The following is a 22,087-nucleotide window of genomic DNA, read 5'->3' as shown; positions in this document are numbered from 1 at the left end:
TTAGTTCAACTGACACTCTACCAGGGGTATCCAACTCTTACCCTACGAGGTCCAAAGCCTGCAGGTTTTCTGTTCTACCTGATAGTTAATTGCACACACCTGTTGTCCCAGGTCTAAATCAGTCCCTCATTAGAGGGAAACAATGAAACAATACAGTGGAACTGGCTTCGTGGTCCAGAGTTGAGTTTGAGGGCTCTATATCATCCAAACATGGTTAAAACCATAATATTGATAACATGGATGGTGAGTCCTCGCATAATTGTCAGTCTTGTAGGCTAGAAATGTCCTTCAACCATGCAAACAGCAAGCTGTTTAGTTATTACATGTTAACACATTATGACCAATCCAAATCACACTTCAAATAGCAATGGAACATATAAGCTCATTGATCATTTCAACCATTGAAATAAAGACCGCTCATTGAGTTTTGAATAACAGTGACTTATTAATGCCTAAACTAGTCAATTCCGGAAGTATTGTAGCTACTGTACAACTAGGGGGTCCAAAACCCCCCAATTTAGCTCAGTGTGCTAAAACAGTCTTGTTGTGCACAGGAGACCTGGATTCAAACCTTGTCTACCACATTTCCTTCCTGTCCTATTTCCCTACTCACTATCATTTTGTGATCACCTAAAGGAAGGAATACAAATCAGACTGTAATGGTAACGTACACAGTCGGCATGTATAAAAGGTGCAGTGAAATGCTTCTGTGCTAGCTCCCTCAACATTCCAGTACACAAATCAATATCCCCAACACCCTCAGGTTAGCCTCAGGTTAGCCCCAGGTTAGCCTCAGGTTAGCCCCAGGTTAGCCTCAGGTTAACCCTAGGTTAGCCCCAGGTTAGCCTCAGGTTAGCCCCAGGTTAGCCCCAGGTTAGCCTCAGGTTAGCCTCAGGTTAGCCCCAGGTTAGCCTCAGGTTAGCCTCAGGTTAGCCCCAGGTTAGCCTCAGGTTAGCCCCAGGTTAGCCTCTGGTTAGCCCCAGGTTAGGTTACACACCGCTGTTCCAACCAGAGCTGACGATGAATAGCCTGACCTGTCTAGCGTACTGTAGGATATACACAGACCAGGGCTTCTATTGTCTGGCTCATTGATAAAACCCTCTCTGCCCCTAAACCTGCTGACAGGGCTGTAACAAGGCCCAACCCCCGCTACGTCCGGCACCCCTATCCTCTCCCCCATCCCCCTCTGGCCTCCATCCAGCCCCACAACGTCCCCTAGGCGCTCGGCCCTGGCTGAGGCCGGTTGGTCTTGGCGGGTGCGTCTGTGGGCTGGAAAAAGGGCCTGGCCGGTGCTTTGTGTAAGCCTCTGTGCTGGACCGGGTGAAAGCCCAGCGGGATTAGGTTAATACAGCAGGGGGCGAGGCCCGGAGGGAAGTCACCGGGAGAGGGATCAGAGCCATGGGAACTGGGGGTGGGTGCAGTGGGCGTGGAGGGGTCTGTTTGGGTGCATAGCTCCTCTCTCTGAGTTCTTAGGCTTTAATACACACACACTGGTTCAGACACACACACACAATTGTTCAGATACAAACACACACAATGGTTCAGACACACACACACACACACAGGTTCAGACACACACACACTGGTTCAGACACACACACACACACACGGTTGCTTTAGAAACAATTTTGCACGCTACTTCACACAAACACAATGACACAGACACACACACACACACACACACACACACACACACACACACACACACACACACACACACACACACACACACACACACACACACACACACAGCCACCAATGACAGACAAAATAGGTACACTTCAACTATGACAGAAAAAAATCCAGAAAATCACATTGTAGGATTTTTAATGAATTTATTTGCAAATTATGGTGGAAAATAAGTATTTGGTCAATAACAAAAGTTTATCTCAATACTTTGTTATATACCCTTTGTTGGCAATGACAGAGGTCAAACGTTTTCTGGAAATCTTCACAAGGTTTTTACACACTGTTGCTGGTATTTTGGCCCATTCCTCCATGCAGATCTCCTCTAGAGCAGGGATGTTTTGGGGCTGTTGCTGGGCAACACAGACTTTCAACTCCCTCCAAAGATTTTCTATGGGGTTGAGATCTGGAGACTGGCTAGGCCACTCCAGGACCTTGAAATGCTTCTTACGAAGCCACTCCTTCGTTGCCCGGGCGATGTGTTTGGGATCATTGTCATGCTGAAAGACCCAGCCAAGTTTCATCTTCAATGCCCTTGCTGATGGAAGGAGGTTTTCACTCAAAATCTCACGATACATGGCCCCATTCATTCTTTCCTTTACACGGATCAGTCGTCCTGGTCCCTTTGCAGAAAAACAGCCCCAAAGCGTTTCCACCCCCATGCTTCACAGTAGGTATGGTGTTCTTTGGATGCAACTCAGCATTCTTTGTCCTCCAAACACGACAAGTTTAATTTTTACCAAAAAGTTATATTTTGGTTTCATCTGACCATATGACATTCTCCCAATCTTCTTCTGGATCATCCAAATGCTCTCTAGCAAACTTCAGATACTGCTGTTTCCCCTGCTGTTTCCTCTGCTGTTTTCCTGCTGTTCCCCTGCTGTTTTCTGTTTTCTGTTGTTTCCCTGCTGTTTCCCTGCTGTTTCCCTACTGTTTCCCCTGCTGTTTCCTCTGCTGTTTCCCTGCTGTTCCCCTGCTGTTTCCCTGCTGTTTTCTCTGTTGTATCCCTGCTGTTTCCCTACTGTTTCCCCTGCTGTTTCCCCTGCTGTTTCCCTTGCTGTTTCCCTGCTGTTTCCTCAGCTGTTTCGCTTCTGTTTCCCCTGCTGTTTTCTCTGCTGTTTCCCCTGCTGTTTCCCTGCTGTTTCCCTGCTGTTTCCGTACTGTTTCCTCTGCTGTTTCCCTGCTGTTTCCTCTGCTGTTTCCCCTGCTGTTTTGCTGCTGTTTCCCCTGCTGTTTCGCTGCTGTTTCCCCAGCTGTTTCCCTGCTGTTTCCCTACTGTTTCCCCTGCTGTTTTCTCTGCTGTTTCCCCTGCTGTTTCCTCTGCTGTTTCCCTGCTGTTTCCCCTGCTGTTTCGCTGCTGTTTCCCTGCTGTTTCTCTGCTGTATCCTCTGCTGTTTCTCTGCTGTTTCCCCTCTACTTTACATTCCATACTGGTCAATCAGACAAATACCCATCCTCACAATGTTTGACCGCTGTTGTTGTGATGTTGACCTCTCCACGCCCTCACACAGCCACCCCCAGACTGTATTGTGACTGAAGTCTGCTCTTCATCCCAACAAAGTACCAGAACAATAGTGTGTGTATGTGTGTGTGTGTGTGTGTGTGTGCGTGCGTGTGTGCGTGCGTGTGTGTGTGTGTGAAAGACAGAGAGGGAGGATGAGCATGTCGGTGCTCCACACCCAGACAGATTTAATTCCCATCCCCCGTATCCAGTGTCAGAAACCCCACCAACCACAGGAGGCTGCTGAGGGGAGGATGGCTCATGATAAACCATGTTTTTGATTTGTTCAATACCATTCTATTTATTCTTTCCAGCGATTACTATGAGCCAGTCCTCCCATATTAAGGTGCCACCAATCCATTTCTTTTTACCCCTGACCTCCTGATTCTCTCTCCGTCTCCCCCTTTTCCTCACCCTCTTCCTCACCCTCTCCACAGGCTTGTGTTGTCAGAGCCTTGTCGTCCGGTTGGCGCTGGCACAGGTCCCGCCACGTTACGAGGGCCAGGCTGTAGCTGGACGGGCCAGCGGGCACTCCACCCACCGATTCTGCTGACTGAGCCCGTCCCACCATGAGATAATGCCATTCCACAGAGATCCGCACTAAAGCCCCTCTTTTCTGCCCCACAGGTATATAAAGAGGGGGCGGCTGCAGAGGAGAGGACACGCACCACTTGGGACCCCTACTCCTCTCTACTAGTACTGCTACTACTACCTCTAGTCCTCCCTCACGCCTCTCTCTCTCTACTCCTAACAGAACACAGGCACTAGCGAGCCGAGCTAAAGCAGAGCAGCAGGAAACCGTCTGTATTGAGCTTGGGCCCGTCGAGCTAAAACCTAACCTACACTAGTATGGATATTGCCATCCAGCATCCCTGGTTCAGACGTGCCATGGGCTCCATGTATCCCGCTCGTCTCTTTGACCAGTTTTTCGGGGAGGGCATGTTCGACTATGACCTGTTCCCCTACGCTGCCTCCACCATCAGCCCCTACTACAGACAGTCGCTGTTCCGCAACTTCCTGGACTCCACCAACTCTGGCATGTCTGAGGTAACAACTAACCTGTTCAACCTGACTGATTGATCACTGTGCTCAGCATTGGAAGTGTTCAGTCTGGTTTACCAGGCTAACCTGCTCCGTCCTCTGGGGAAGAATAGGATCCACTAAGACCTATTCATTCACCATCACTCTAAATCTGTAGTCCCTTTAGTTTAGTTCAAACTACCCAAATGTATGATTTGCATGTTTCTTGTTGTCTATCTTTATGGATAGAAAGCAGACTTGGTTGTCAGTGTTTGATGGGGAAAGATGTAATACTTCATAGACAGAAGATGTTGTCCTGGCTAACAGAGAGAGCTTGTGTGTCCTTGGGGGAATCGAATCATCCCCAGGTCGTTGCTGTAAATGAGAATGTTGTCTCAGTCAACAGACCTGGTAAAATAAGGGTAAAATGAATCAATTGAAGCAGAGTTATTAGTGCCATGATGCATTGGTTACATCCTCTACAGTTTCATTGGTTGAACAGTATGCTGTTTTCCTATAAAAAATAGGATTCACAAAATCGACTGAGATTGGACAGATTTGACTCGTACTGTAATGGGCCCTAAGGTGGTCTATGTGTACATATCTAGGAGGCCTTCACTGAATTCATTACTAATACAGGGAGATGTAACAGTTAAAGCTGAGTGGGGGAGACAAGGACATGACCCTGGGGAAGTCGCTATACTAAATCAGAGAGAACCAGTAGCACTAGCCAGATCTGTTATTGAATGGCTATGACAGTAGTAGCACTAGCCAGATCTGTTATTGAATGGCTATGACAGCAGTAGCACTAGCCAGATCTGTTATTGAATGGCTATGACAGCAGTAGCACTAGCCATATCTGTTATTGAATGGCTATGACAGCAGTAGCACTAGCCAGATCTGTTATTGAATGGCTACGACAGCAGTAGCACTAGCCAGATCTGTTATTGAATGGCTACGACAGCAGTAGCGCTAGCCAGATCTGTTATTGAATGGCTACGACAGCAGTAGCACTAGCCAGATCTGTTATTGAATGGCTATGACAGCAGTAGCACTAGCCATATCTCTTATTGAATGGCTATGACAGCAGTAGCACTAGCCATATCTGTTATTGAATGGCTATGACAGCAGTAGCACTAGCCATATCTGTTATTGAATGGCTATGACAGCAGTAGCACTAGCCATATCTCTTATTGAATGGCTATGACAGCAGTAGAACTAGCCAGATCTGTTATTGAATGGCTACGACAGCAGTAGCGCTAGCCAGATCTGTTATTGAATGGCTACGACAGCAGTAGCGCTAGCCAGATCTGTTATTGGATGGCTACGACAGCAGTAGCACTAGCCAGATCTGTTATTGAATGGCTATGACAACAGTAGCGCTAGCCAGATCTGTTATTGAATGGCTATGACAACAGTAGCGCTAGCCAGATCTGTTATTGAATGGCTATGACAGCAGTAGCGCTAGCCAGATCTGTTATTGAATGGCTACGACAGCAGTAGCACTAGTCAGATCTGTTATTGAATGGCTATGACAGCAGTAGCACTAGCCAGATCTGTTATTGAATGGCTATGACAGCAGTAGCACTAGTCAGATCTGTTATTGAATGGCTATGACAGCAGTAGCACTAGCCATATCTCTTATTGAATGGCTATGACAGCAGTAGCACTAGCCATATCTGTTATTGAATGGCTATGACAGCAGTAGCACTAGCCATATCTCTTATTGAATGGCTATGACAGCAGTAGCACTAGCCAGATCTGTTATTGAATGGCTACGACAGCAGTAGCGCTAGCCAGATCTGTTATTGAATGGCTATGACAGCAGTAGCACTAGCCATATCTCTTATTGAATGGCTATGACAGCAGTAGCACTAGCCAGATCTGTTATCTACGACAGCAGTAGCGCTAGCCATATCTGTTATTGAATGGCTATGACAGCAGTAGCACTAGCCATATCTCTTATTGAATGGCTGACAGCAGTAGCGCTAGCCAGATCTGTTATTGAATGGCTATGACAGCAGTAGCGCTAGCCAGATCTACGACAGCAGTAGCGCTAGCCATATCTCTATACTACGACATCCTGCTATCCTATACCGCTGTAGTAGATGTTGCTGATTGTCATAAGAGAGTACAGAGAACAGGGAGGTCAAATACCCCTACTACTGGATCTGTAAACAACGATCAGAAGTGCATTTTGCAGTTTGCAAGACTATTGAGAGTATGTTGAAAATGAGCGGCAAATGGAATGCACTAATCTTGAGTGATTCTCAGCAGGGAAGAGCTCAGAGACTGCTGCAGTGTTATCCACCAAGTCTAAACCAAGTCTAAACCATGCTCTGTCCTGCCCATAATATACTGACTCATTCCATTACTAGCTCAAACTGCATTTCAACGTGGGTTATATGCCAGGATATCAGAATTCCGATGTCCAAACAACATCTAGTGTTTTGGTGACTAGTGACACACATTTTGTTTTGCAGCACCTATACTCACTTCAGAAATGGATCATCTTCTTCATATCTCTCTGAGATATGACTCCATTACAACATATAGAACTGAACTGATATGGGGAAAAAATACATTTCAGAAGATGAGCATCACTGTGGTTACCAGGTTCCCGCCACCCGTGACCTTTAACCTTCAACCCCTTTCCCTCTATCTCTCCAGGTGAGGTCCGACAGGGACAAGTTCTCGGTCTTCATGGATGTGAAGCACTTCTCTCCTGATGAACTCAACGTAAAGGTGACTGATGACTATGTGGAGATCCAGGGAAAGCATGGAGAGAGACAGGTGAGACCTCCCACCATCTGGTGACCCCTGGTTGGATGGGTTAAGATTCCATCCCATCTAAGCAGCACACACCCTAATCTCTCTGGACGGACAGGCTGAGCTAGCTCAAAACTACCACTGTGACTTGTGGTAGTACACCCACTCCTGAGTTCAAACACAATCCCTCTACTATGGCTTGGAACACCAACGCCTGGTTTCTCACATGTGCACATATATATCAGTGGGGGCTGCTGACGGGAGGACGGATCATAATAATGTCTGGAACTGAGCCAATAGAATGGAATCAACACCAAACCATGGAAACCATGTGTTTGATGTATTTGATACCATTCCACTGATTCCACTCCTGTCATTACCACGAACCCATCCTCCCCAATTACCAACCTCCTGTGACATACTGTCTATACTGTACATGTATAGTGTGAGTGCCTGCACGCCTGTCACATGGAAACACCCTGTGGCAGTAGTTGAAGCAATAAGCGCACCAGATACTGTCATCACTGTGCTTTCCAGGTCAGTGCATTCATCCTTAGGCAGGTTGCTCCTTCCAGCTACCTAGACAGAGCCACTGCTACAACAACCAGCTTTAACCAGCCACGTCCTCAAAGAGATGCTAACAAGATGTGTTATTAGATTCAACATGTTGAGTCAGAGGAGAATTTCTCAACCTAATTAATGTGTGTCGAGCACACCCACCCACAGCTTTGTTTTGTTTATTCTGGGAATTGGTCGGCTTACGCGCATTGCCCCTCATACGTATTAAATTCGACCCTTTTCTAGGCCCATGTTCAGCCAGGATGAAGTCAAACAACCAAGCAGTTACGTGTCCTCAGATGAAACTATACACACTGACACACTTTGCTGGGAAAAACATCTCCAATGATAGGGATTCCTACATAAACAATGGGACACATTGTTTGGGATCATTTCATTTTCTTGTCCACACAGAACAAATGTGATGTATGTTAGTCATAGAGGTGAACGTGACCCACAATGTTTTGAGTTTTCCTTTGTAAGAGTTAAGAGTCATTAAATTAGATTACAATATGCTACTTATCTCTCTCTTTTCTCTCTCTCTTCTCTTTCTCTCTCTCTCTCTCCTCTCTCTCTCCCTCGTCATTTATTTTCATTCTGGATGTTAGTGGCCTCCAGGGACAGGCTGAGTGGGGGAGCCGTTGTAACTAAGGAACGTTTTGCTTTCTCTCACGTCCTTTCTGCGTCATTCCCAGCAGCCGCACATGTTTTTTTCTTAGAGTGCTGAATTCCTATGGTTAGGCCTGTATCTGACAGTGTGAAGGGATAATGATTTAAAAAGCACCATAAAAAACGTTCATCATTTTCCATCTAAAGTGTTGAACGTGGACACTACATCATTACTCTCATCCTCATTTGTCTCTCTCTTGTCCCCAGGACGACCACGGTTACATATCACGTGAGTTCCACCGCCGTTACCGCCTCCCCTCCAGCGTGGACCAATCGGCTATCTCCTGCACACTGTCCACCGACGGCCTCCTGACCCTTTGTGGCCCAAAGGTCACCGGTGGCGGTGGCGACCTCGGCCGTGGCGACCGCAGCATCCCCGTCACCCGCGACGACAAGACTAACGCCGCCCCCTCCTCTTAAGAAGATGGGCGTGCTGCCGGCTGGGTGGCACTGGGGATGCGGGGGGTGTCGAAGGGCGGAAGGGGGCATGCAGGGGGGGGCTTCTCTTCCAAATAAAGCAGCCGTGTGGCTGGGGCAGGGTGCGGGGGGCTGAACAACACATTCCTTTACCCCCAAAGTCTCCCCACCCCCTCGCCCCTCCCCTCACCTTACCACCCTACCCCAATCCCTCTCTCCCTGACTCCACACTTAGAAGATATCAGTGTATTTCTAGTCTAATATTTTCTCCTTTTTTAGACTACGCTAGACTATTATGGCAGTGTTAATATTCTGGCTCTGATTATGACTCATGACCCATGAGGATGGATAAAGAGAGGGATGGTTGGGGCTTGGGGGGACAACAAAAACAAAAGGATTTAAGAGAGGGTCACATGACTTAACCCTGGCTTTCTACTTCCTGTGTAAACAAACAACAAATCGGTCACCCCAGGGGTACCGTGGGTAATATTTCACCCAGTGAGGAAGCTGCCGTCTTTCTCCTGGCTGTACTGAAGGGCTTTACTGAGCAACTCTTTCTCAGAGAAAGAGAGGGAGGGAGGGAGGATAGGGGGGAGTTAGGGTTAAGTACGTACCATTGTCTGGTCCTATAGGACTGCTGTAGTACTGAAAAGGGCTTCCATCATTGGGCTTATACCACCACCTGGCTTTTTTCCATTCCTGTGTCGCGACTTTTTCCAAACCCTTCTCTCTTGTCCTTGAGTATTTCCTGTCCTGTAGCGTTAGCCCTGTTCAGCTGATATCTGCTCACTTCCTGAGAAGTAGAAACAATAAAACTGTAATATTAACCAAGATGCAACCCCTTGTCTGTACTTTCTCTGTTTCATCAAGTATTCATTGGATGTGAACGTATCCGTTGCGCAGGTCAACCACAAAGCTACTGAGCAAAACTAGACCACATATTCATTGTAATAGAGGTGAGTGTTTACTCTCTAAGAGCTGTGATTAATCTTATCCTCTTCTTAATCAGTCAAGTGGCACGAAAAAGAGTAAGACAAGAAGAGGACTGAGACAGAGAGAATGAGACAGAGAGAGAGTGAGACAGAGAGAGAGACAGAGAGAATGAGACAGAGAGAGACTGAGACAGATAGAATGAGACAGAATGAGACAGAGACAGAGAGAGAGAGAGAATGAGACAGAGAGAGAATGTGAGAGAGAGACTGGGAAAGAGAGAGACTGGGACAGAGAGAAAGAGAGAGAGAGAGAATGAGAGAGAGAGACTGGGACAGAGAGAATGAGACAGAGAGAGAATGAGACAGAGAGATAATGTGAGAGAGAGACTGGGAAAAAGAGAGACTGTGACAGAGAGAATGAGACAGAGAGAGAATGAGACAGAGAGAATGAGACAGAGAGAATGAGAGAGAGAGACTGGGACAGAGAGAGACTGGGACAGAGAGAATGAGAGAGAGAGAGAATGAGAGAGAGAGACTGGGACAGAAAAACAGAGACAGTGAGAAAGAGAGACAGAGATAAAGATAAGGGAGTGAGAGGAAAATAAATAGCAGAGCCAGGGTCAGTGGTGCCAGTGGTGTTAAAGTACTACTTAAGTCGTTTTTTGGGGGTATCTGTACTCTACCTTACTATTTATATTTTTGACAACTTCTACTTTACTACATTCCTAAATAAAATGATGTACTTTTTGATCCCTGACACCAAAAGGACTTTTACATTTTGAAAGCTTAGCAGGACAGGAAAATGGCCCAATTCACACACTTATCAACAGAACATCCCTACTACCTACTACCACACACACAAAACACACACACACACACACACAAAACAACACACACACACACAAAACAACAAAAATGATGTGTATGTGATATAAAACAGAGAGGTCTACTTTCTTGGGGACCTGAATATTGACTGGTTTTCATCAAGCTGTCCACTCAAGAGGAAGCTTCTCAATGTAACCAGTGCCTGTAATCTGGTTCAGGTTATTAATCAATCTACCTGGGTGTTTACAAACACTACAGGAACAAGATCATCCACATGTATCGATCACATTTGTACTAATACTGTAAAACTTTGTTCTAAAGCTGTAAATGTGCCCATTGGATGCAGTGATCACAATATGGTGTCTATATCCAGGAAAGCCGAACAGCTGGGCCTAAAATAATGCATAAGAGATCATACACAAGATTTTGCTGTGACTCTTATGTGGATGATGTAAAAAACAAAATTGTTGATCTGATGTGATTAATGAGGAGCATCCAGACGCTGCACTTGATGAATTTATGAAATGTCTTCTTCCAATTATAGATAAACATGAACCTGTTAAGAAACTGACTGTTAGAACTGTTAAGGCTCCATGGATTGATGAGAAATGTAAAAACTGTCTGGTTGAAAGAGATGGGGGCAAAAGGAGTGGCTAATAAGTCTGGCTGCACATCTGACTGGCTGACTTACTGCACATCTGACTGGCTGACTTACTGCACATCTGACTGGCTGACTTACTGCACATCTGACTGGCTGACTTACTGCACATCTGACTGGCTGACTTACTGCACATCTGACTGGCTGACTTACTGCACATCTGACTGGCTGACTTACTGCACATCTGACTGGCTGACTTACTGCACATCTGACTGGCTGACTTACTGCAAATTGAGAAATGATGTGACTAAACTCAACACAAAAAAGAAGAAACTGTATTATGAAGCCAATATCAATGATATAAAGAAGCTACTGAGGATGGTAACTGACTCTAAACCACTCCTATCTGTCATATCGTTAATCTGAGCCTAGAGGAAAGTCTTTGTCCTCAGGCCTGGAGGGAAGCCAAAGTCATTCCGCTACCCAAGAGTGGTGAAGCAGTTTTACTGGTTCTAACAGCAGACCTATCAGCTGGCTGCCAACAATTAGCAAACGGTTGGAAAGAATTGTGTTTGACCAAATACAATGCTATTTCTCTGTAAACAAATTAACAGTCTTTCAGCATGCTTATAGAAAAGGGCACTCAACATGTAAATTGATAATAAGAAGATTGTGGGAGCTGTAATGTTAGATGGCAGTGCAGCCTTTGATATTATTGACCATAATCTGTTTTCAACCTCTGCCATGTTGTGGATTCAGAGCCATCTATCTAATAGAAGTCAACGGGGTTTCTTTAATGGAAGCTTCTCTAATGTCAAACATGTAAAGTGTGGTGTACCGCAGGGCAGCTCTCTAGGCCCTCTACTCTTTTCTATTTTTACCAATGACCTGCCACTGGCATTAAACAAAGCATGTGTGTCTATGTATGCTGATGACTCAACCATATATGCATCAGCAACCACAGCTAATGAAGTCACTGAAACCCTTAACAAAGAGTTGCAGTCTGTTTTGGAATGGGTGGCCAGTAATTAACTGGTCCTGCATATCTCTAAAACTAAGAGCATTGTATTTGGTACAAATCATTCCCTAAATTCTAGACCTCCGCTGAATCTGGTAATGAATGGTGGGGCTGTTGAACATGTTGAGGAGATTAAATTACTTGCCGTTACTTTAGATTGTAAACTGTCATGGTCAACATATAGATTCAATGGTTGTAAAGATGGGGAGACGTCTGTCCGTAATAAAGAGTTGCTCTGCTTTTTTGACACCACACTCCACAAAGCAAGTTCTGCAGGCTCTAGTTTAATCTTATCTTGATTATTGTCCAGTCATATGGTCAAGTGCTGCAAGGAAAGACCTAGTTAAACTGCATCTGGCCCAGAACAGAGCGACATGTCTTACTCTTCATTGTAATCAGAGGGCTGATATAAATATAATAAATAAATGCATGCCAGTCTCTCTTGGCTAAGATTTGAGGAGAGACTGACTGCATCACTTCTTCTTTTTAGAAGAAACATTGTGTTGAAAATCCCAAATTGTTTGCATCGTCAATTTACACACAGCTCTGACACACACACACTTACCCCACCAGACATGCCACCAGGGGTCTTTTCACAGTTCCCAAATCCAGAACAAACTCAACAAAATGTACAATATTATATAGAATCATTATTGCATGGAACTTGTGTTGTCTCTTCCGCATTTAACCCAACCCCTCTGAAACAGAGAGGTGCGAGGGGGGGGCCTTAATCAACATCCACGTCATCGCGCCCAGAGAACAGTGGGTTAATTGCCTTGCTCAGGGGCAGAATTACTAATTTTCACTTTGTCAGCTCGGGGATTTGATCCAGCAACCTTTCGGTTACTGGCCCAACGCTCCTGCCCACCAGGCTACCTGCATTAGGTCATTAGGGCTAGGCGTTAGGCTCTGCTTCTTCAGGAGAACTCTCTGCCAGAGCAAGGCTCAATCATTCCAATAATAACAAACTACAGGCAGTGAGGGAGGTATAGCAATACCAACCCCCTGACTGGAACCAAAGCAGAGCCAGACAGGTGGAGGCTGGGCTGGTGGTGGTGGGCCAGCTGAAAACAGACAACCAAAGCAGAGCCAGACAGGTGGAGGTGGGCTGGTGGTGGTGGGCCAGCTGAAAACAGACAAGTCATACAGAGCCAGACAGGTGGAGGTGGGCTGGTGGTGGTGGGCCAGCTGAAAACAGACAACCAAAGCAGAGCCAGACAGGTGGAGGTGGTGGTGGGCCAGCTGGACAAGTCATACAGAGCCAGACAGGTGGAGGTGGGCTGGTGGTGGTGGGCCAGCTGAAAACAGACAACCAAAGCAGAGCCAGACAGGTGGAGGTGGGCTGGTGGTGGTGGGCCAGCTGAAAACAGACAAGTCATACAGAGCCAGACAGGGGGAGGTGGGCTGGTGGTGGTGGGCCAGCTGAAAACAGACAACCAAAGCAGAGCCAGACAGGGGGAGGTGGGCTGGTGGTGGTGGGCCAGCTGAAAACAGACAACCAAAGCAGAGCCAGACAGGTGGAGGCTGGGCTGGTGGTGGTGGGCCAGCTGAAAACAGACTACCAAAGCAGAGCCAGACAGGTGGAGGTGGGCTGGTGGTGGTGGGCCAGCTGAAAACAGACAAGTCATACAGAGCAACAGCAATAAACAGTAAAGACCAGTAATAGCTTTTTTCATTCCTTTGTTATTAAAAAAATGATCCAACAACGTATGAAAAAGTATTCAACTACAAATCTCAATTTACAATGTTCGACAAATACAAAAAACGTATTTCAGAGAGGTTTGTTGAGTCTGGTCCACTCAATACAATAGTCTTCTTGTTTGTTCAAAAGGCACAAGGCGGGTCTGAATTCAAACTGCATGAGAAAACACTTATTTTAAGTCGTCTTCCTCATGCCAACTGCACTGAATCAAAGACAGTTTATGGAAGACGACAGGGAGACAACAACTACCACTTAACCGAGTTTGTAATAGGATAATAGGAGAATACTGGGAGTTGTGCTTCCTGGAAAAGACTGCTGTCTCCTCAGTTATTGGTATTTTCAGTTCCCATAACAACAGACATGACAGCACATGATCAGAATTGCATTATTTAAAAAAAAAAGTAGAGTCATTTAGCAGACACTTTTATCCAAAGTGCATTCATATTAAGATAGCTAAGTGAGACAATCACATATCACAGTCGAAGTAAGTACATTTTTCCACAATATAGAGGAGTTATCAGCTAAGCCAGTGCTAGTAGGAAAAGAGAAGTGCAAAGAATTTAAGACAATGTTTGAAGAGGTAGAGTTTCAGTTGTTTTCGGAAGATGGGCAGGGGCTCTGCTGTCCTAGCTTTAGGGGAAGCTCATTCCACCAATGGACTCACAGTCCATCCTAAGGAAGGTCCCACTGATGTCATCCATCTTTATTAACGTCCACTGTTGCCAGAGCATCGTGGCATTGAGTCATTGGGGACATCAGTCTGAGGCCCAGTTCCACTTCTCCAGTCTCTCTCTCTGAGTCCTAATGTTAGCCTTGAGACCGTTGCTGTCCAACAGCTGCTAGGCCTGTAGTCCTGGGTGCTTCCTACGGTCCGTACGCAGGATCCATTCTCCCTACTGGGCATGGAGGCAGACGTGGCTGGCGCTGGAGCTGGGGCCGCCTGGAGGTCTGGGAGTGGGTATAGAGGTGGTGGTTGGCCCAAGGCCTTGGCTGAGGCTGGGGGTCAGAGTGGGAATGCAGTATCTGAGGCTGAGACTGGGGGTCTGGGTAGTTGTGGGGGTGGGAGTGGGGTTGCTGTAGCTGAGACTGGGAGTCTGGGTGGTTGTGGGGGTGGGAGTGGGGTTGCTGTAGCTGAGACTGGGGGTCTGGGTAGTTGTGGGGGTGAGGCTGCAATAGCTGAGTCTTGAGGTCTGGGTGGTTGTGGGGGTGGATGTGGGGGTGTAGTAGTTGAGACCGGGGGTCTGGGTGGGGGTGTAGTTGTTGAGACAGGGGTTCTGGGTGGGGGTGCAGTAGCTTAGGCTGAGACTGGGGTTTCGGGAGGGGGAACTGGGGCTGAACAGGGAGGTGAGGAGCGTCATGGAAGGGTGGGGTGTGGTTCTCAACCCGAGGAGAGCTGATATGGAGGTGGGTCTCCAAGAGGTGGCCAGCCGACGCCACCATGGCTGAAGAAGAGAAGGAGGAAGAGGAGGAGGAAGGGGATAAGTCTAGCGGTTGCTCTGAGCATAGAGATAGGTAGGATTGTGGTTGTGGATGTGTCTTTTGGTGTAGCTGTGAGTGTAGCTGTGAGTGTGGGTGTAGTTGTGGCTGTAGTTGTGGCTGTAGGTGTAGTTGTGAGTGTAGCTGTGAGTGTGGTTGTAGTTGTGGGTGTAGTTGTGACTGTGGGTGTAGTTGTGGCTGTGGGTATAGTTGTGGCTGTGGGTGTAGTTGTGGGTGTAGTTGTGAGTGTGGGTGTAGTTGTGAGTGTAGTTGTTGGTGTAGTTGTGTCTGTGGGTGTAGTTGTGAGTGTAGTTGTGGCTGTGGGTGTAGCTGTGAGTGTAGTTGTGGGTGTGGGTGTAGTTGTGGGTGTGGTGAGTGGTTCTGTTGAAGGGAGGGTGTGAGGAAGTCATGTGACAGTGTGTGTGTGGAGAACAGACCAATGGGAGGACGAGGAGGAGCGGGAACGTTAGGAGGGACGGGAGGAGACAGGAAGAGGTGTGGTGGCGGGGAGGAAGACGTGGGGTGGCGTGGAGGAAGAGGTGTGGTCGGGTGGAATTGGCACAGTGGAATCTGGATCACTCTGGGGGAAGACACAGAGAAGAGTCAGTAGAACAACAGGTGTCTAATATTTTCAAATACTTGGGGTGCACTTCATTTAGTTTGCTCCAATACAATGGAACCGGTTGCAGGTGCAACGTCCAAGACAAATCAAGCAAATGTTTAAAAGCTTTTGACAAATGTATTTAACCCACATCAAAATGGCTTGATAATAATTTGAGTCACAATGATAAGAAACAAAAGGGTCTGCCTCACTTCTGCTGCTGGAAGCCTTCCTCTGACAGTGGTGTGGTGGGGACACAGTGGGACAGGTCTCGCACCCCCCAGGCAGGTGGGCAGGGTGCAGAGCCAGAGGCTGGGGGGGACCACCCGTGCCGGACCCCGGGGCTATTCATCTTGTTCAGTCCCAGCAGGCCCTTGGCGCTGGCCTCCATCCTCAACTTCTGGCGGAACACCCTCAGACCTGGAACAGAGGTCAAAGATCACGACATCATAAACCTTCATGAAAGCCACCAAGAATAGATCTATAACTAAATTTTTTATAACGGTTACAGAATGATGTTCATTTTAGAGAGTAGTTTGTGTGTGCAAACTGACAGGTATCTTAATATCTTGTGGAGTTCCTCAAGGATCCATTCTAGGACCTTTGTCGTTTCTGATCTACATCAAAGATTATTAAAACTCAAGAGATGTATCCAATGTGTAACACAGGAGCTAATGACAGTATACATAAGAAGGTTTTCTTCTTTCCATCTGTCATACTTGATCTGTGCTTTAATTTTGAAGTGGTCGTCCATACCTTGTGTTAGAGCGCCGGTGTCCATGTCGGAGGCTCGGCGGCCCTCCTGGAAGCTGGGTACGGGGAGGCTATCCTGGGGAGGGGGCTGCAGGGTGGACGACAGGGCCAGATGACCGGTAGTGACCAGTAACTGATAGGGGCCGTCAACAGTGCTGGGCACGGTAGAGGACAGGGCCAGGGGGGACTCTGTGGGGCTATAGGTCCCAGGGCCATCCACAGTAGTGACAAGTAACATATAGGCGTCCTCAATTGGGCTGGACAGGCTGGGACTGGCAGAGAAGGAAGAGGAGGAAGAGGAGAAACTATCTGAGGAAGCTTGGTCGGATGAGTTTACCACAGCACCTGTAGATGAGGAGAGAGTAGGGAACTTTAGCCCTGTAACTTGGTGACAATGTGAAAGTGGGCTATGTATAGTGGTGTGTCTATAGTGGTGTGTATAGTGGTGTGTGTATAGTGGTGTATCTATAGTGTTGTGTCTATAGTGGTGTGTGTATAGTGGTGTGTTTATAGTGATGTGTCTATAGTGGTGTGTCTATAGTGGTGTGTATAGTGGTGTGTCTATAGTGGTGTGTCTATAGTGGTGTGTGTATAGTGTGGTATCTATAGTGTTGTGTCTATAGGGGTGCGTGTATAGTGGTGTGCATAGTGGTGTGTCTATAGTGGTGTGTCTATAGTGGTGTGTCTATAGTGGTGTTTCTAGTGGTGTGTATAGTGGTGTGTCTATAGTGGTGTGTCTAGTGGTGTGTCTATAGTGGTGTGTCTATAGTGGTGTATCTATAGTGTTGTGTCTATAGGGGTGTGTGTATAGTGGTGTGCATAGTGGTGTGTCTATAGTGGTTTGTCTATAGTGGTGTGTCTATAGTGGTGTGTGTATAGTGGTGTGTCTATAGAGATGTGTCTATAGTGGTGTGTCTATAGTGGTGTGTCTATAGTGGTGTTTCTAGTGGTGTGTCTATAGTGGTGTGTGTATAGTGGTGTGTCTATAGTGGTGTGTGTATAGTGGTGTGTCTATAGTGGTGTGTCTATAGTGGTGTGTCTATAGTGGTGTCTATAGTGGTGTGTCTATAGTGGTGTGTCTATAGTGGTGTGAATTTTTTTATTAATTTTATTTCACCTTATTTTAACCAGGTAGGCTAGTTGAGAACAAGTTCTCATTTACAACTGCGACCTGGCCAAGATATAGCAAAGCAGTGCGACACAAACAACAACACAGAGTTACACATATATAATAAACAAAAGATACAGTCAATAACACAATAGAAAAAAAGTCTATATACAGTGAGTGCAAATGAGGTAAGATAAGGGAGGTAAGACAATAAAATAAGCCATAGTGGCAAAATAATTACAATATAGCAATTAAACACTGTGATAGATGTGCAGAAGATGAATGTGCAAGTAGAGATACTGGGGTGCAAAGAATAAAAATAACAGTATGGGGATGAGGTAGTTGGATGAGCTGTTTACAGATGGGCTATGTACAGGTGCAGTGATCTGTGAGCTGCTCAGACAGCTGGTGCTTAAAGTTAGTGAGGGAGATATGAGTCTCCAGCTTCAGTGATTTTTGCAATTCGTTCTAGTCATTGGGAGTAGAGAACTGGAAGGAAAGGCGGTCAAAGTAGGAATTGGCTTCGGGAGTGACCAGTGAAATATACCTGCTGGAGCGCATGCGGGTGCAGGTGGGTGCTGCTATGGTGACCAGTGAGCTGAGATAAGGCGGGGCTTTACCTAGCAAAGACTTGTAGATGACCTGGAGCCAGTGGGTTTGACAACGAATATGAAGCGATGGCCAGCCAACTAGAGCGTACAGGTCGCAGTGGTGGGTAGTATATGGGGCTTTGGTGGCAAAACGGATGGCACTGTGATGGACTGCATACAATTTGCTGAGTAGAGTGTTGGAGGCTATTTTGTAAATTACATCGAAGTCAAGGATCGGTAGGATGGTCAGTTTTACGAGGGTATGTTTGGCAGCATGGGTGAAAGATGCTTTGTTGCAAAATAGGAAGCTGATTCTAGATTTAATTATGGATTGGAGATGTTTAATGTGAATCTGGAAGGAGAGTTTACAGTCTAACCAGACACTTAGGTATTTTTAGATGTCCCCATATTCTAAATCAGAAGCGTCCAGTGTAGTGATGCTGGACGGGCGGGCAGATGCTGGTAGCAATCGGTTGAAGAGCATGCATTTAGTTTTACTTGCATTTAAGAGAAGTTGGAGGCCACGGAAGGAGAGTTGAATGGCATTGAAGCTCATCTGGAGGTTAGTTAACACAGTGTCCAAAGAAGGGCCAGAAGTATACAGAACGGTATCGTCTGCGTAGAGGTGGATCAGAGAATAACCAGCAGCAAGAGTGACATCATTGATGTATACAGAGAAAAGAGTCGGCCCAAGAATTGAACCCTGTGGCAACCCCATAGAGACTGCCAGAGGTCCGGACAACAGGCCCTCCGATTTGACACACTGAACTCTGTCTAAGAAGTAGTTGGTGAACCAGGCGATCCAGTCATTTGAGTCTGCCGATAAGAATGTGGTGATTGACAGAGTTGAAAGCCTTGGCCAGGTCGATGAACACAGCTGCACAGTATGGTCTCTTATTGATAGAGGTTATGATATCGTTTAGGACCTTGAACGTGGCTGAGGTGCACCCATGACCGCCCTTTAAAAAAGTTTGAAATATCCAATAAATGTCGTTCCACTTCACGATTGTGTCCCACTTGTTGTTGATTCTTCACAAAAAAATACAGTTTTATATCTTTATGTTTGAAGCCTGAAATGTGGCAAAAGGTCGCAAAGTTCAAGGGGGCCGAATACTTTCGCAAGGCACTGTATATATGCGAAGAAAAAAAGATATAAAAATATATATACACGGGACATGACAAGATGAAGACAAAAGACGCCGGTCTGCTATGCCATCTTGGATTCTATGTGGTGTGTCTATAGTGGTGTGTATAGTGGTGTGTCTACAGTGGTGTGTATAGTGGTGTGTCTACAGTGGTGTGTATAGTGGTGTGTCTAAAGCACATATGTCAGAGTCAAGGCCCGCGGGCCACATCCGGCCCGCAAGAAGGTTTTTTACGGCCCCTGGGATGATCTTGATTTATTATTAGAACCGGCCCGCAGCAAGCCGGCAGCCCGCAGATCTTTTACACGCACCAATACTACATTTCCCACAATGCAAAGGTGACGCACCGAGCAGTAGGCTGCTTCATTTCAATATTTATTGGCACAGCAGTCGTCAGCATCACAGTAAAATTAACTTTCAGATACCCATCAAAAATGGCAAAACGGAAGGTGGATACTGAGAACCGGGGGTTTCAAACAAGGTGGGAGTCGGAGTATATGTTCACGAAGGTAGCTGGAAAACCTGTGTGTCTTCTGTGTGGAGAAAGTGTGGCGGTACTGAAAGAGTATAATCTGAGACGACATTATGAAACGAAACACGCGGACACACACGCGGACGCAACTGTCAAGGCCAGTTTTATTTTGGCAGAAGAGATCGCTAAATCAGCCCGGCCATTTACGGAGGGGGATTTCATCAAAAACTGCATGATTAAAGTTTGTGACGAAGTTTGCCCAGAAAAAAGGCAACTCTTTTTAAATGTGAGTCTGAGCAGAAACACCATTGCCGAGAGAGTAGACCAGTTGTCCATCAATCTAAAAGAGCAGCTTGTGAAAAAGGGAAAAGATTTTATTGCATATTCCTTGGCTGTGGATGAGAGCACCGACATTTCTGACATTGCCCAGTTGTCAATTTTCATCCGCGGAGTGGACTCCAACCTAAGCGTGACAGAGGAGTTTTTGGCTTTACGTCCTATGCATGGCACAACTACGGGGCATGATTTGTATGAAGAGGTGTCAAGATGTGTAAATGAGATGGAGCTGCCTTGGGAAAAACTCGTGGGTTTGACAACCGACGGAGCACCTGCGATGTGTGGACACAGGAGCGGACTGGTGGCGAAGATACGGGAAAAGATGCAAGAGGAAAACGCGACAGGTGAGCTGACAGCTTATCATTGTATCATACACCAGGAAGCGTTGTGCGGTAAAGCCTTGAAAATGGAGCATGTAATGAGCATCATCACGCGCACAGTTAACTTTATCAGAGCCAAAGGTTTGAATCACCGCCAGTTCAAGGCATTTCTGACGGAGTTAGAAACGGAGCATGGTGATTTGCCTTATCACACAGAGGTGCGATGGCTAAGCCAGGGAAAGGTGCTTCAAAGATGTTTCGAGCTTCGTGAGGAGATTTGTCTGTTCTTGGACAGCAAAGGGAAAGACACAACACAACTCCGAGACGAAATGTTTCTGTGTGAAATGGCTTTTCTGTGTGACATTACGAGTCATCTGAATGCAATAAACTTGCAGCTGCAGGGTCGGGATCGTGTCATCTCTGATATGTACAGTACAGTGAAGGCATTTAAAACCAAACTGACTCTGTGGGAGACGCAGATGCGGAAAGAAAATTTGAGCCACTTTCCCAGCTGCCAGACCATGAAAGAGAAGCTCTCTACCAGTGCGTTCCCGAGCACACAGTTGGCTGATAAAATAGGTATGCTTGCCGCTGACTTTCGACGCCGATTTGCTGACTTTGAAGCACAAAAAAGCAGGTTGGAACTGCTCGGTAACCCATTTGCTGTTGACGTGGAAAGCTCACCACCAAACCTCCAAATGGAGTTGATTGACCTCCAATGCAATGATGCACTGAGGGCAAAATATGCGGCAGTGGGTGCTGCGGAGTTCGCCCGTTTCCTCCCCGGCACAATGCCCCAGCTGCGCATCCAGGCTGCTCAAACGTTGTCTATGTTTGGCAGCACATACCTGTGTGAACAACTGTTTTCTTTGATGAACCTGAACAAAACATCACACAGAAGTCGACTTACTGCTGAACACCTCCACTCAATTCTGAGGATTTCTTCAGCTCAGAGCCTTACCCCGAACATTGATGAACTTGTGGAAAAGATGGGACACCACCAAGTATCACCCTCAACCTCAAACAAGTGAACATTACTGTGCAATCACATATTTAGAGTTTTTACTCAGTTCAAGTTTAAAAGTTAAAATTTAATATTTGTTTTCACTGCATGTTACTTCTCCTTAAACAAAGTGTTGTTTTTGATTAATAGATTTTTGCACTTTATTTTTTTGTATTTCAATCCAATTATATTTTAAAAATATTTCAGTTGAGTGGATGATAGAAAATTGCTATTATTGTTTTTTCTTTGAAGTAAATTTAGCCCACTTTTGCTAAAATAGAAAATATAGTCTACTGATGGTGCCTTGAATACCGGTTTCTTTCATTTAATGTTCATGTTATGGGGATATTTATATAAAGGAAATTTGTCTTTTGTGTCTGTTGAAAATTAAAGATTACTGACAGAGCCATAAGAAAATATTGCTTTATTTATCTGATCATATTGTAATATATTTGTTAGGTTTTCAGTAGGTTCAATTAGGTTCACTAGACTATATGCGTCATTTAAAAATTTTTCAATGAACATTCGAACAGTCCGGCCCTCGTCTTGTAGCTGATTTTTTTATTTGGCCCTCCGTCCATTTGACTT

General features: G+C 46.1%; 2 protein-coding genes and 1 pseudogene across 2 annotated transcripts; 2 read left to right on the top strand and 1 right to left on the bottom strand.

Moving 5' to 3' along the window:
- The first annotated feature begins 236 nt into the window (after positions 1 to 236).
- Positions 237 to 3,740, top strand: LOC139402702 (uncharacterized; annotated as a pseudogene).
- A 99-nt stretch (positions 3,741 to 3,839) lies between these two features.
- Positions 3,840 to 8,693, top strand: LOC139402701 (alpha-crystallin A chain-like). Its single transcript, XM_071146600.1, has 3 exons — positions 3,840 to 4,234; positions 6,878 to 7,000; positions 8,411 to 8,693. The coding sequence occupies exons 1-3, from the start codon at positions 4,037 to 4,039 to the stop codon at positions 8,621 to 8,623; spliced, it is 534 nt and encodes a 177-aa protein (XP_071002701.1). The 5' UTR covers positions 3,840 to 4,036; the 3' UTR covers positions 8,624 to 8,693.
- A 5,399-nt stretch (positions 8,694 to 14,092) lies between these two features.
- Positions 14,093 to 17,727, bottom strand: LOC139402705 (uncharacterized). Its single transcript, XM_071146604.1, has 4 exons — positions 17,643 to 17,727; positions 16,529 to 16,870; positions 15,985 to 16,192; positions 14,093 to 15,751 (listed from the first exon to the last, which is right to left on the bottom strand). Exons 2-4 carry the CDS (start codon positions 16,761 to 16,763, stop codon positions 14,560 to 14,562), a joined length of 1,635 nt encoding a protein of 544 aa, XP_071002705.1. The 5' UTR covers positions 16,764 to 16,870; positions 17,643 to 17,727; the 3' UTR covers positions 14,093 to 14,559.
- Between the last annotated feature and the right edge of the window lie 4,360 nt (positions 17,728 to 22,087).

This window comes from Oncorhynchus clarkii, unplaced genomic scaffold (assembly GCF_045791955.1).
Source record: "Oncorhynchus clarkii lewisi isolate Uvic-CL-2024 unplaced genomic scaffold, UVic_Ocla_1.0 unplaced_contig_8867_pilon_pilon, whole genome shotgun sequence".
NCBI lineage: Eukaryota > Metazoa > Chordata > Actinopteri > Salmoniformes > Salmonidae > Oncorhynchus > Oncorhynchus clarkii.
This window is presented reverse-complemented; position numbering and strand designations above follow the sequence as displayed.

What these genes read in the sequence shown, in the direction of transcription:
- LOC139402701 (XM_071146600.1), top strand. Translation starts at nt 4,037, where the DNA reads ATGGATATTGCCATCCAGCATCCCTGGTTCAGACGTGCCATGGGCTCC. An exon ending in CCAACTCTGGCATGTCTGAG is followed by an intron (nt 4,235 to 6,877) that starts GTAACAACTAAC and finishes CTATCTCTCCAG; the next exon opens with GTGAGGTCCGACAGGGACAA. An exon ending in GAAAGCATGGAGAGAGACAG is followed by an intron (nt 7,001 to 8,410) that starts GTGAGACCTCCC and finishes TCTTGTCCCCAG; the next exon opens with GACGACCACGGTTACATATC.
- LOC139402705 (XM_071146604.1), bottom strand. Translation starts at nt 16,763, where the DNA reads ATGTTACTTGTCACTACTGTGGATGGCCCTGGGACCTATAGCCCCACA. An exon ending in CACCGGCGCTCTAACACAAG is followed by an intron (nt 16,193 to 16,528) that starts GTATGGACGACC and finishes CCTCTGTTCCAG; the next exon opens with GTCTGAGGGTGTTCCGCCAG. An exon ending in GAAGGCTTCCAGCAGCAGAA is followed by an intron (nt 15,752 to 15,984) that starts GTGAGGCAGACC and finishes GTCTTCCCCCAG; the next exon opens with AGTGATCCAGATTCCACTGT.